This window comes from Halictus rubicundus, chromosome 3, assembly GCF_050948215.1.
Source record: "Halictus rubicundus isolate RS-2024b chromosome 3, iyHalRubi1_principal, whole genome shotgun sequence".
NCBI classification, from domain to species: Eukaryota; Metazoa; Arthropoda; class Insecta; order Hymenoptera; family Halictidae; genus Halictus; species Halictus rubicundus.
Window position 1 is genome coordinate 17,232,690 of NC_135151.1, and position 13,558 is coordinate 17,246,247.

At 37.4% G+C, this 13,558-nt stretch overlaps 1 protein-coding gene across 15 annotated transcripts in view; it reads right to left on the reverse strand.

The window, feature by feature from the left end:
- Window positions 1–13,558, reverse strand: part of Ryr (Ryanodine receptor) — a 59,935-nt gene that overhangs the window by 35,451 nt on the left and 10,926 nt on the right. For all 15 annotated transcript variants that reach the window (XM_076785786.1, XM_076785788.1, XM_076785795.1 and 12 more), the window contains exon 3: window positions 80–184. In XM_076785786.1, the coding sequence (XP_076641901.1) occupies window positions 80–184 (105 nt within the window). The remainder of the gene's footprint in view (window positions 1–79; window positions 185–13,558) is intronic.

Consider the following 13,558-nt stretch of genomic DNA (forward strand, 5'->3'; position numbering starts at 1 on the left):
AGATAAATTTAATTATCTGCACGCTAAGCCTGCTGGCTTTCGTCTTGTTCCGTTCTTGAAATCGATTAACAACGATTACCTTGTCCGCGATGTTCTCGAGGAAGCAGTGTCTGTTACCGAAACCCTCGGCCGCGAGGCAAACCCTTTCGCCGGTCGCTGTGCAGGAGAGACACACCATGTCCTCCTACAAATTTCAATTTCTTAGTTAGTTTCTCGTTCATCCCTTACTTTTGTGCGCCGCTCTAGCTAAGCTCCGTCGGGAGTTTACTCGACGAAGTTCGTGCGAGCGCTGATCCTTTTCAAAACTGTTCCACTGTAACTTCTCGGAGTAAGTGGCTCTCATTACCTTCAGGCATCTCTTGAAAACCGAGTATTCCCATAAAGAAAGTTAAAAGGTTCGTGAATTAATTCGTTAACTTATCGCTTCAAAGCGATGCGTGCCCAATGCCCTGCATTTGCAAAGGTTTGTTAACATGTCCTTATATCTTCCATTGTTTGAGATACCACGGTAACTCATTGCTAGACTGCGGATGTTTATGCAATCTGCAATTTTTGTAGACGAATTTTAAGAAAGTAATATCAAATAGAATCTTATTTTCAGTGGTAGTAGCCTTTGTAAATCTGAAGTAAATAAAAATTGTGCTGAATTCTGTCGAATTTTACATTCTAACATTTTTTGAAAATTTCCGGATGCCATGAATGCATCCGCAGTCTACTCATTGCATACCATATTTTCAAAACTGGGTATATACTTATAATTTGAAAGAGTAGATGTTACTCTTGACCTACTACGATTATTACAGAAAGTTGAATTATTCAAGTTTCGCGCACCAAATGTAGAAAATTTTTCTTTCGCACAAACCTATAAGTAAACTGGCTTCGAGGTGGCACTCGAGTAGCCTTGCCGCAGAGTGTCAGAAAATTGGTGGCTTCGTTCGAAAAATTGTGAAGCCAAGGGGAAACGTTCGGTCGAAAATGTCAAATCAAATTGTCTTGCACCTCGTTTAGCGTTCAGAAAAAATTCTGCTTGAATTTCAGCCAGGTAGCCGTGCTCTGAGCATGGCTAGCGTGTCTGTCTACCGCTTCTACTTACTTCGAGCAAGCACTCTGAACTTGCATTTTTGTCTGGTTTGCTCATGCACCCGGAATAAAACATTTTACTTGATACACGAACTGGAAAATTACAATGAATATTCGTGGCAAAATAAAAGAAAGATTATCCTCAGATTGTAACACCGTTTCATCGAGTCTCTCCGTGATTGCAATTAGTAGTAATACAGAATACCTTGTCGTGGTTTTTGTGATTTTGAAATGGAAAGGATTTTCTCTGACGCCATTTTCTCTGTCCGCCGAATCGTGTTTGGAGTCGTAGCGGGCAGGTGAGATTAGCTGTTGAAAAAAGGATTCATTGATGTGACGGAAATACGAGGAGCATAACGATGACCTTTGCGAAACGGTAAAATATGATGTACCTACGCCAAAGAGCAGATGTTACGCACAGTGCCAGAACCAATTTGGACCGGCTGAGGAATGCACGAATGAGTTTACACAAGCGAACTGGGAAACACTTCTCGCGTGTTTTCGACTGGTTCTGTCTGGGATACTGTTCCGTTGTTTCGAATAAGCAGCTATGTTATTTAAGAAACACCGATGACAATTCTTGCACATAAGAGGCTCCGCTATGAGTCAGACCGGGCTCGAACCGTGACGCGATTTTGTGTTGATACATGTAAATATAATCGTGTAATATAAGCCAATTTGTTATTTATATTATTACTAAAATATATACAAGCCGTTTGCAATATTCAACTGTTGCGAAGCTAATATTGGTAAAATGTACATCGAAATGCACATAATTGACGATTCTGTGAAATTATGTGCATTTCAGATTTGATCGATTGAACCCAAAGTTTACAGTATTTTTAAATTTATCTAACAGTTGGAACTTATTTTACAAAAAATCCTTGAACATACAGGAAAATGTGTAGGTTTTTCTTGTCCAATTTAGTTTGATCTAGTCGTAACACAAAGATCAGCTTTTATAATTATTTTATTTTATTATATTTAGATTATAATATGTATTTGCATGTGTAACACATTTGTTTCAATATTACATGTACATATTAAATTTTGGCTATGATATTTAGCCAATTGTAACTTCAATTCAAGTTCGAATCTCTTATTTGCCACATTGAAATAAACGATATAATTACATTAACATGAAAAGTACACTAAAAATACTACTTGAGCAGGATGTCATCGAACGAGCAACATTCTACGTTACATTCTCTTTGTATTGCAATTGAAATATGTGCTCTTGAGGCGGAAGAAGTCGTTTACTTTGCCCTGAAAGAAAATGCTATGATTTCAATACGTACAGAGTATTTTCAACTCGGTGGTACAGACAGAACAGAAATGATTCTACGGAAAGAAGTAAATTGAAAGTATAGAATGAAAATTTTCTTAAACAAGACTTAACTTCCTGAAAAAATCGTCTACAAAAACTCGCCAAAATGCATTAGTATATACAAGAAGTAGTATAGGCTGATCGTGATCAGACGCGCGAAGTAAATCTTCAAATTCAATTCTCTCGAGGACGAAACCTTGGATAACAAAATTTCATTCCACGTTTTCAACTTAGTTTTGCATTCAGATTTGTTTATTTCCCGGTTGCGCCACCAAACAGGAAGCTGTTTGAAAAGTCAAATTGAATTAAACGTTGCACGAAAATCGCGTCGAAAGGAACTTGTCGGAAATTTGATAAGGAATACTTTTGACTCGTGCTGTCTAGGATATTATTTCCTTGTTTGCACTAAGCAGTTGCGTTATTCAAGAAGCAGCGATGCCAATCCTTGCAGAGTTTCTGCCATGAGTCAGACCGGGCTCGAACCGTCACGCGATTCTGCATTTAAATAAAACGTAAACGTCTAAAGGCGAAGACTGTTGTTCTTGAAAATAGTTTCGATTTGAATAAATAATGGCATGTGCAATACAGCCGGTTCGCATTTACGTCGTGATTTTCCTTATCCTGTTTGTTGGTATCGAATAACTGTATGTCTACTAGAAGAATATTTTTTCACCCTTCGTCAATATGTACAACTTTATTCCGATATAAGACGACCCTTATTACTTCGAAATAAGAAAATCGCTATCCCCTCTTCTTCTGCTTCATCCGAAATACGACGAAAGCCGGAGCGATCGTCTTATATCGGAAGAGACCTGTAGTGAAATATCAGCGTGGGTCAGAAATGACCCCGGCATGGGCCTAGAACTCGCAGGAGTAGGAGTATACTATTTTTAATAATTATATTACGATATAATTCTAATCGAGTCTACTTTACTTTACTATTTAAACGATATAATCGAGTCTACTTTCTTTGACATTTCTATGAACCTAATTTTACACAGTTACTTTCTACAATCCTATAGAGGACATAATCTATTACAATGGATTATCTGTATGCAAATTATTAATATACCTCTCGTCTCGTTTCTTCGAAACCTCGTAATTAGTTTAAATATAGTACCTTTAAATTAATACGAGACGAAACAGATTATGTCTAAAGTTTTATAAATACCGGAAATATATACGCATAATGGTGGAAAGGGAGGAAGCATTTACAGATGAATGATCCTCTTCATCTTGAAGCATAAGTTCCAACAGAATACGCTTTCAACGTAGAAGGATTTGTTCCCGTAGTAGGTATTTCCTTAATATAAAGTATATATATACATATAATATGTGTTCTATGAAACTGGGTCAAGCTATAGCTTTAAAACAGAAGACAGGGTAGAACAAATCTTTTAGTCGGTGTTTCCTGAGGAAGTGGCCATACCTCAAAGATGTAATAGCATTTCCTATTTTTTCAACGAAACTGCATATCTTTTTAATCATCGTTCAATTAAAAAGCGTTTAGAAACTTTCGCAGAAAATTTACTACATTAAAAGTGTTTCAATATTACATCTTCACATGCGTTCTTTTTTTTCATAACAATTGTAAAATGTTAACCAAACATTGAACAAATTTTGGACCTCTTCACTTCAAAATCGTGTAAAAAAAGAGTCGGGTGTACATCGTTCAATACTATTGTTAAGATAAAATAATAATTCGAAATACCCATTTTTCTACCGACAAAGACGCAAAGTCGTGACGTATTAATTCTCAAACTTCCCGAATCGGTCGATGCGATCGTAACAATTAGAGAAAGTGAAGGACGAGCACGGTAAGGTGGTTCACCTCGTTTGAATCCAGCGGGATTATTTTAAAACTGCGACGATTTCGAACCCTAATCCAACCAGCGCAGCGACCCGGTGATACGGATATCCGCTAGCAATTAGCGCTTCACCTGTTAAACGGTTGGCCGGCGCGGCGGCAGCCTGATAACGCGATTAAGCGGCCGCAAATATAATCGCGTGCGGCGGTGAACAGGCCTGAAGGTAACAATGTTGTATGGGCACGTAGGCGCAATTGTAGTGCCGCCTATCGGCTGTCGGAATTTCATGACGTTTCTCGATCACAGTCCCCTTTGCTATGCTGCTGCCGAGGATCGCTATCGTGGGATTCTGTCATGTTAATTATCTTCGCGACGCGCAGAACCGTCTTCAAACGATAAGTAGACTGCGGATTTTTACGCGAAGTAGAAATTGTCGATCGCACGAAACTGTAGCCGTATACAGTAAAGATTTGATCGAAGCCGAACGGAGCTACGTGATCTTAGTCAGTTTTCATGTCCTTTCCACTGAGGGGCATACCCCGCGAGGGGTCGCGAAGCTTGACCCGCCTCCGGTCGCCGAGCAGTGAAAAGTGTAAACATGCCGTATGTAGTACGCCTTCGGCGGCGCGGTCCGTGTTTACACGCGCTGTCCTTTTCTAGAGTCGACGCGGTTACAAAAAAATAGTAGCCATAGTTAACACATCCTATGTCAGAGCACGGACTCGAGGATTGGGCTTAAATCAAGACATTACCGTAAAACTTTCTTTTCTTCTTTAACACTAGGTTCACGGAGCACTAAAAACGATTATTTTACATTACTTTATAAAAGTGACGTGAATGTATCGATCAAGGTTTGTAGCCATTTTTTAAACAATATATACCCAAAGAAATCAATTTGTTAAATAATTGCTCATGGATGCATTTTTACAATCTCAATATTCGCAATTTAAAAATATTAGAATCCGTCATTTTGACGGGTCCCGTAAATCTAGTGTTAACACTGAACCTACCACTACCGGTCAAATTGACCTTTCCAATCTTCTGGGTACAATTTCTTAAAGTATGTATACAATGTATTTTTCACAGTAGTTATTTCTCGTTTTATTTTTCTTTTCCAAGAAATATATATATCTTGTCCTACCTACCGGTCAATTTGACCGCACGAGATAATATGGTATTTACTCTTCTAAACCTAAACAATCAGTATAAAGGAAAGGTATACACGAAGTGTCGGTAGGTTTAGTAGGACCCTGTAATTTTCACTGGTCGCCTGGATCCGTACGATATACGGACGTCACTTTTTTCACACGTAGTCGGGGTCCGTGCGACATACCGACACAGAGTCGCCAGTGACGCGTATCGTCTCTGTCGTGCATACTCCGATACTGGCCGAGAAAGCGTAACTTGTTCCCCTGATCGGACCACGTGGGTTGAGTTTCTTTTGACGCCATTTGTCGCACAGACCCCCCGGCACGGCAACCAGCTTTTCGTTACGCACCTCCCGTCGTTGACGGGGTTAGGGGTCAGGGGTTAACTCTTCGTTGCTCAGGCGAGAAATGTGTGCTTACCAGGAATGTGTAAAATCAAAGCTTCCGTGAACGTTTTCCATCAATAGAATAGATATATTACGCAGAATGATATGAAAACTGTTAGTAATACAAGAGCTGTCTTTAATTTACACATTTCCTTGCAGCTTTCCATCTGACTAACGAAGAGTTAACAATCTTAATAATTTGAAGGCAATTTATTGACGTTCTTAAATGATTTTAATATTTCTACCGTTTCAAATCGTACCGATTCAATTTTTGTTATAGATGCATAAAATCTGTTGTCTAATGATACGGTGCTGTGAATAGTTATAAGTTCAAACACTTTTCTGATTTGTTTATGCGCGTGCGAAAATGGCCAGATCGTGACTACAAATGTTTATAATCGATTGAGGGAAACTGTTGCATGCAAACAATGTTTTGTTTTCCTCGTTGAGTGAATATTTATGTGAATGTTTACTGTAAATATTCATAAATGGTGTTAATTCTGTGAATATTTATAAGCACTGTTTATCCTGTGAATATTTATAAATGTAATTGCTATTCCCGTTTCGTTTGGGTCAGTCGTATGTTTTTATTACACTCGTACAGAGAATTATTACAGCAACAATGTCGGAGAACAATTTTTGCAATGCTTGGTATAGCTTTGTGTTATGCCTACGTGGACCACAACTGAATGAAATTGGAAATTAATTATTACTTAATTGTGAAATGCGATTACTATATCTCAGAATTTTGTTAAAAATTCTTAAAGCTCGGAGTCGACAGTTATGGCAGAAACTGGAGGCCAGGACGACGTGCGGTGAAAACGTAAAACGTGCCTGTTTGAAAAGAAATATCACAAACTGGGACACTTTTTTCCAAAAGTGTGATCGTACAAAAAGTTTATCCCGCAGCATTTCAGCTTTAATTAAACAAAAGTTTCATCGCTGTCTCTCGATTCGATCGAAAATTCTTCGATTTTGTCGCGAAAATGGTCAAACATTTCCAGCGAATGGCGTATCCCAGCGTATAGTTGTTAATCATTGGTTTTCCGCTTGAAAAAATCAATCTGAGCAATTTGCTCTAATAAACATGCGCCGACATCTGGTAGCTATAGGAAAAACTAATGTGTGTTGTATAAACGCAATCACCTGGCCCATATGCATGCATGACCTTTTCTCATCTTTATGAGAAGTAGAATATTCTAACAAAGTTTGATCACCCATTTTGCGGTCACTATGTCCCTGCATTACGCATGCTCAGTCCCATCAGTCATAAGTTGTGAATATAGAAGCTTATTTATAGACTTTTCAATGACTTCGCCTTATAAAGGAGGAACTTAACACGCCAACTACCACGCCACATCTAAGCGAATGTATTATTCATTCGCTTGTATTGTTCAACAGTTATTGAATGGCATAAAAAAGATATATGTTAGAGCACTAGAGCGCACTACTTCATGCGCCAAGGGTTAATGCACTTATCCGCGGTGTCTATACACCAGAAATTTCATTTATTAGTTATGAGTATTTTCACATCGCCTTTATACACAACACCATTCCCATTCCACCAATAACAGGACTGAATTTATTCTGATTTCACACGATTCCTACAGCAGTATGTTCTCGAATAACAAAGTCCAATAAAAAATTTCTCAAAACAGAATACTTCATTTTTCAAATCCGTCATTTTGACGAGCTCGGTAGTCCTAGTGGGGTTCTAGGGGTTCTGGGACCAATGGAAATGGCTTACCACAAGATAACTCGTAATTGGCAAGCAACATGTCAACAACAGATTAACAATGTTCTTTTAACACCGAGGTCAACAACTGGGAACCCGAGTACCCACTTCCAATTTCTTTTTGAAACTTCTTCAATATTTTTATTGACAAACAGCAAGATTATAGCAGATTTTGATGTTCTTGGGTGATCATTAGAATGCGGATCTTTATGCATTTATGACTTCTGAAAAGTTTCTAAAAATGCTAAAATATAAAATTCGACAGAATTTACCATTTCAGATCTACAAAGGTTGCTGCCACTGAAAATAAAATTTTATTTGACTCCACTTTCTTAACAAATTTGCATAAACATCCGCGGTCTAATGATCATAAATTAATTTACATTTGCATAAAGCGCAACACCATAGAATATCATAGAAAATTGGTATAGGGATTAAACAAAAAATCAAACCGATATTCCAAAAGAATTTGATAGATTATTTTAAACAACTCATAGATAGATATTGCTGTTCTTTCCGTTCAGCCGGCAGCGAGCGTTGAGAGACGACTGTAATGAACAGAGATAAGTAAATAAATGAATTACTACATTTATTTTTTAACTTTGATACTGTCGGTCCCCAGGGACCGACGCCGGGCTGAACGTGTTAATTATTGATCGCTCGAGAACTATTAAGCAAAGCTTTGTTAGCTGTGCGAGAAACGTGACAGCGATCCGTGCACCGCTGTACTTTCACGCGAGTAAACGCGTAACGCTCGTTTCCTAAACGCGCCCGGCATTACAAAGTCCGCCGCGTTGCGTTGCATGAATTTACAATGCAAGTCGCAGGGAGGATTAACATAAGCCATGTTATGCGCGATACGACACGCGACTTATCTGGCGAGATTGTACATTTCCGTCGTGCGACACGTGACGCGCCAAAAATTCCCGGAAACTCGTCCGACAAGGCCAGCATGTCGCTGATGACTCTCTTCTGATTCGTTCGACTAGGCTACGATCGGATCAGCCTGCAATTTCCGGTTCACTCGAACGACCGACAACGCGTTCAGCGCATCGACGACCGTTGCAGCAATTTGTCGATCGCTTAGGTGCAACGAACACCTGTTCGGCCGAGGAAAAAGCGGCGAGAGATACGCACGGCGATTCGTGCGATCCGATTATTTCCGTCGTCTGCGGAATCAGGCGCGATCGAAGTTGCAACGTGTTGCAGTATAGGTCAAGGGTGCGACTATATTTCGCCGGCGGATAATCCGGCACAATTTTGTCCCCGCGAACGGTAAACATAAATCATCGCCGGTCTTCGGTATCAGCGAGCATCTGCAATGGCGGACGCACGGTTGTGAACGTTGTTTCGATCTTTTATTGTGTTTTACGCTTCGACGGAATTAGCACAACTTGTCTCCACGGTTCTCGTAAATAACACAACCAGTGTTCCATGTGTAGTTGTTACACCATCCATTGGATATTGATGGATTGCAGATTTTATCCGTTCATGGTAAAAATGAACAAATGATATGCGGAACGGTGAAAACGTCAGGAGGAACGACGAGTATGTTATTTTCATCTGATTAACATCTTTATCGGACAAAGTATATTTTTACTGAAACCCAGAATAATTTTTATTATGATTTTGAGGTATCGTTATAGGTTAAGGTTGAATATTGCTTAACACTAAACCTACCACGGTCAAATGACCGGTTTTCCATTTTACAATTACTGAAATTATAAAAACGTTTTCATAGGCAATTACCGAATTGAATTCTTTATTTAAGCACATATTATAATAAAAATAGTACAAAATTTAACTAAATTCAATACTCTCCCTTCTATAAGACGTTTATCTTTTATATGTTTTGTGCTCGATAGGTTTAGTGTTAATATTGAAATCTCTTTACATAAGTAAAGTCAGCTAGATCCAATCTAATACTTGTGTGGCCATTTTTCTTTTTTAAATATATTTTTCAACCTACTTCTTTGAGATCAACGTTAATTTTATTGGAACTAACATAAAAGAGGGCAAGACTGCAGATTAGGGGACCCACTGATATGTTTTGCATATACGTTTTTAATAAAGAATATTTTCTTGCTCATGTCATTTATGCTTATTGTATGTACTACTGACATTTCACACTGAATTTTTTGGATCAACTTTCTGCGAACGAAATAAAAATATCGTTAGATTCAATTTGATTGGTATCATTCTATAACAGACACGGAAATACGAGAACGTTAGAGAGTGGATTTTGAAACGATATTGAATAATATTTCGGAAGCATTGGAATCTAGAAATATCGGAAAAACATTTGTTCCGAATCGAATGGAATTTTGAAAAAGAATTCCGGACATGCAACGATATAATAAATTGCTAAAATTTTAGGGGGAGAAATTGCTGAGCAACTAGTAGGTAGAAATTAGAGACCGTTATTGGAGTAAAAAATACGCTGCAATTGTACCGTGTACACTCGTGTTATCATTTTTAGCGTACAAATTCGTTTTAAGTGATAAAATTGATCTACTGTGTACTTGATGAAATCTATCAAATTGAGATTTCAGAAGATCTGTACTACATTAAAAGGCATTAAATAAAGGCATATTTTACCGTTGCATTACAGATAAAATAGTTAAAAATCGTGACCTTCACGTTTTTCTTCGCAATTTCGACCGAAAGTAATTTTTAAGTAATTTTCTGTATACATTACCTAGTAAACTAACTCTTCTAACATCGTAAGAAAACTCAAGTCGTTTTGTTGCAATTTTAAAAAAGGTATTAATTTTGCCCTCGACCGTATGTCCGCCACTGTATCACGCGTCCCGCTTTCGCTGAAATTTGATTAAAGGAAGTGCGTCCCGTAACACATGACACTCGCCTCAGACACAGGTTCAGTGTCTCAGAAAGAGTGGCTGCTCTTTAACTTTTGCTAATCTTGAAACTAGGTTAAATAGAACATAAGAGTTCGGCTTATGTATTATTTTAAGCGCTAAAGTGGCCGCGCGGTTTAAAGAACGCTCCAGATAATGACTTTTTAAATGCAGGATAATTCGCTTTCACGATCGTTGGATTACTCCTACGAAACCTAGATTGCTTAAACGGGTATTCCTGGCTTTTCATTTTCAAGAAATCGATTTTTTTCTTTTTTTGATTTTCCTTGAGTACAAGTGCCGCAGAATAGGTGCACGGAAGGATTTGTTTGAATACGTAAAACGAACATAGTTAATTTCATGGTTCAGTCCCGGTGTCTCGAGTTCTGGTTACCTAATTGAAATTTTGAGAGAAGTTTTCAAAATACGAGAAAATTTTTCACATACGTCAATTTCTACTTATTTTTTTTTTCGTGGTACTAACACAAAAATGTCGCCATTTTGTAAATAATCTTGATTTTTTATTTTGGTTCGGACCATAACTACATTCACACTAATTAATAAACAACTTCATTTTTTCGTTTCCGATCAGTAGAAAAACCGGACTCGTCGAAACCGCCGACTCATGTTTTTGGAAAAATACTCTATAGAAAAATATATAACTCGTGCAATTTAGATTATTTTTACTTTAAAAAAATCACACATGTGCATCGTAATGAATACGTATGTAAAATCCCAATGCAAAAGGCTCGATAGTTTTCCCGAAAAGAATTCCTAAAAATCTTAAGGTGTTATTGATTCACGTCTTTGATTGTCGATACTGCGTTACAGCGCATCGGTCGGAATGAAGGCAATTTCTCTGCGAAAAATAATGCTAGTACCGTGACACTCATCGAGAATAGGGGAACGTATTACTTCGCCGCCGCTGCTAATTACCGATCGATATCTCCATTATTTTAGCAGGCTCCTGGCACTCTCAATAATCGTCCCTTTGTTCGGATACTCTGTTGTAAGCATATTGGCCGACACTACGTCCCATGGATGAGTACTTACTTCCGTTCCGATGTCTGGGGACGTAATTTTTGCAAATTTATTTAACAGGACCTATAAGCATTGCGTGCTATGCTGTTTCACATATAGTCTCTTATATTGAAAATTTATAGTTAAAAACTAATATCGAGGTTACGCAGACATTTTTTCTTCCTTTCATAATTTCGTCAAGTTGGAAACAATACGACAGTACTTTTAGATTCAAAAAATGTTTTCACTGTTTTGTATTTGATCGACTCATTTTTTCTTATAAATGCATAAAATATGTCGATCCTCTTAATTTCTTTTAATCTTTCTATTATTTCAAATTCTGCATTAGTATTGCTGCATTTTTTAAACAAAAAAACTAAAAAATGATTTATTTTTATCGTAGACAATCTTGGAGATGTTGGTCATCGTTTATGTGTATTGATTAATTTCCGAGATGTCGTTTCGAGAAAATCGCGTTTAAAGGTTTCCAGGCCGCGGGGCCACATCAGAGGAGCAGCCTGAGAACCTCTTTAGTTCTGAAAAATGTATGAATTTCGCCGGCGATGCTTCACGGACAGGCTCTGGGAGCCAGAAAGTACACTCTAAGAAAGTGCGAAAAAAAAGTAGAACTCGATTTTTCTGACCCGTCAAACAGAAATACTCTCTTATGCAGGTAAGCAGTAAATAATTTGCAGAATTACGCATTTAACAGCGGGAAATGTCCAGCAATCCATTTCCGCTGGAATGCGGACAGATAAAGGGAGACGAAGCTGAAGAATTATAATATAGTTCGTTAGACATCGTTCAAGATGTAATTTTACGAGAATTCATGATTTAGAAAATCGCTTCTGAGAATTCTTCGTTGACACGGTAGTTGTCAAAATAACATTTATTAATTTGTATTTTCAATTAGGCTACCCAGTATTGGGTCGAGTAATAAGTACTTAATTACTGTGAAATCAACTTTACAATTTCGTGAAAAACGTTTCACAAAAATTTAATTAATGTGTATATTTAATGGTTGAAGAAAAAGGGATGGAAAAAGAAAATAAGGAAGGGTACCGGAGCAATAACAAAGAACGGGATAAAGATACTGAAAATAAATAATAACGGGAAAACTGAAGATTATGTTATTTCCGTTTTCATTTTATTCTATTATATTATTCTAAAAAAAAAATATCTATTTAACACTACTCGATTTGTACCTGTTGATTACTGTTTTATTCTCAGTTATAAAGTAAATCAAATAAATAAATCAAATAATAAATGTATGGCCAAATCATACTGATTTATACTCCACTGGGAATTTCTTAGAACTCATTTTAATTTATTTAGCATTTTTCAATCAGTAGATTTCGATATTGAAGAATACATGAAGCGTATCGAACTGAAAACGATTGGTGATTGTACGACGTTGCATTGGTTCGAACAGTTGATAAAAAAAAGAAGGAACTTAACCGAAGTGGAGGAAGAATTACTGAACTGGAGCAGAATGATACTCTTGCAACGGTGCAAACACTCTGGCACGTTCCCGGAAGTTTTTAATCAAGGCATATACCAGTATCCAATTGCACTTCGCGTAATCTTTGAAAACTTTATTTTCATTTTCCTCCTTCACTTCTCTCTTGGTTTCGTTTTAGTCATGGAAAACCAAATGCTTAAAATGGCTTGACAAAATTCTGTTGAAAACAGTATTTTATTTCATCACTTTAACACTAAAGAATATTTCCAAATTTATTTCCAAATTTATTTCAAATTTATTGCAAGCTTAACTGTTTACTTTTCCGAATTATGAAGATATCAAATATCATTGAAAACGATCATAACGTCCAAATCCCCAGCAAATTATGGTAACATCTGTGACATGATGTCCTGTATGCCAGTCTGACACATAATTTTCACGTTTCCTCGAGTCCTTTCACGGATAGTTCATTGTTTTGACAATTACGCATTCATAGCTCTGAATATCAAAAGTTGGCGTGAACTTGAAGAAAAGGCGTTACGTATTCTCTTCGTTCTTCTGTTCGTCGGGGGACAAAGCTGAGCACGATAAGATCGGAACAAAGCGAAGTCGAACAGATGCGAACGAAATCGAGAAATGGGAATATGCGAGCAACATATTGTGCAAGTATTTACTACTTTATTCTGAATAAAAGAATTAGCAAGGTATTATCGCATTTATCGTTTCATTTCATC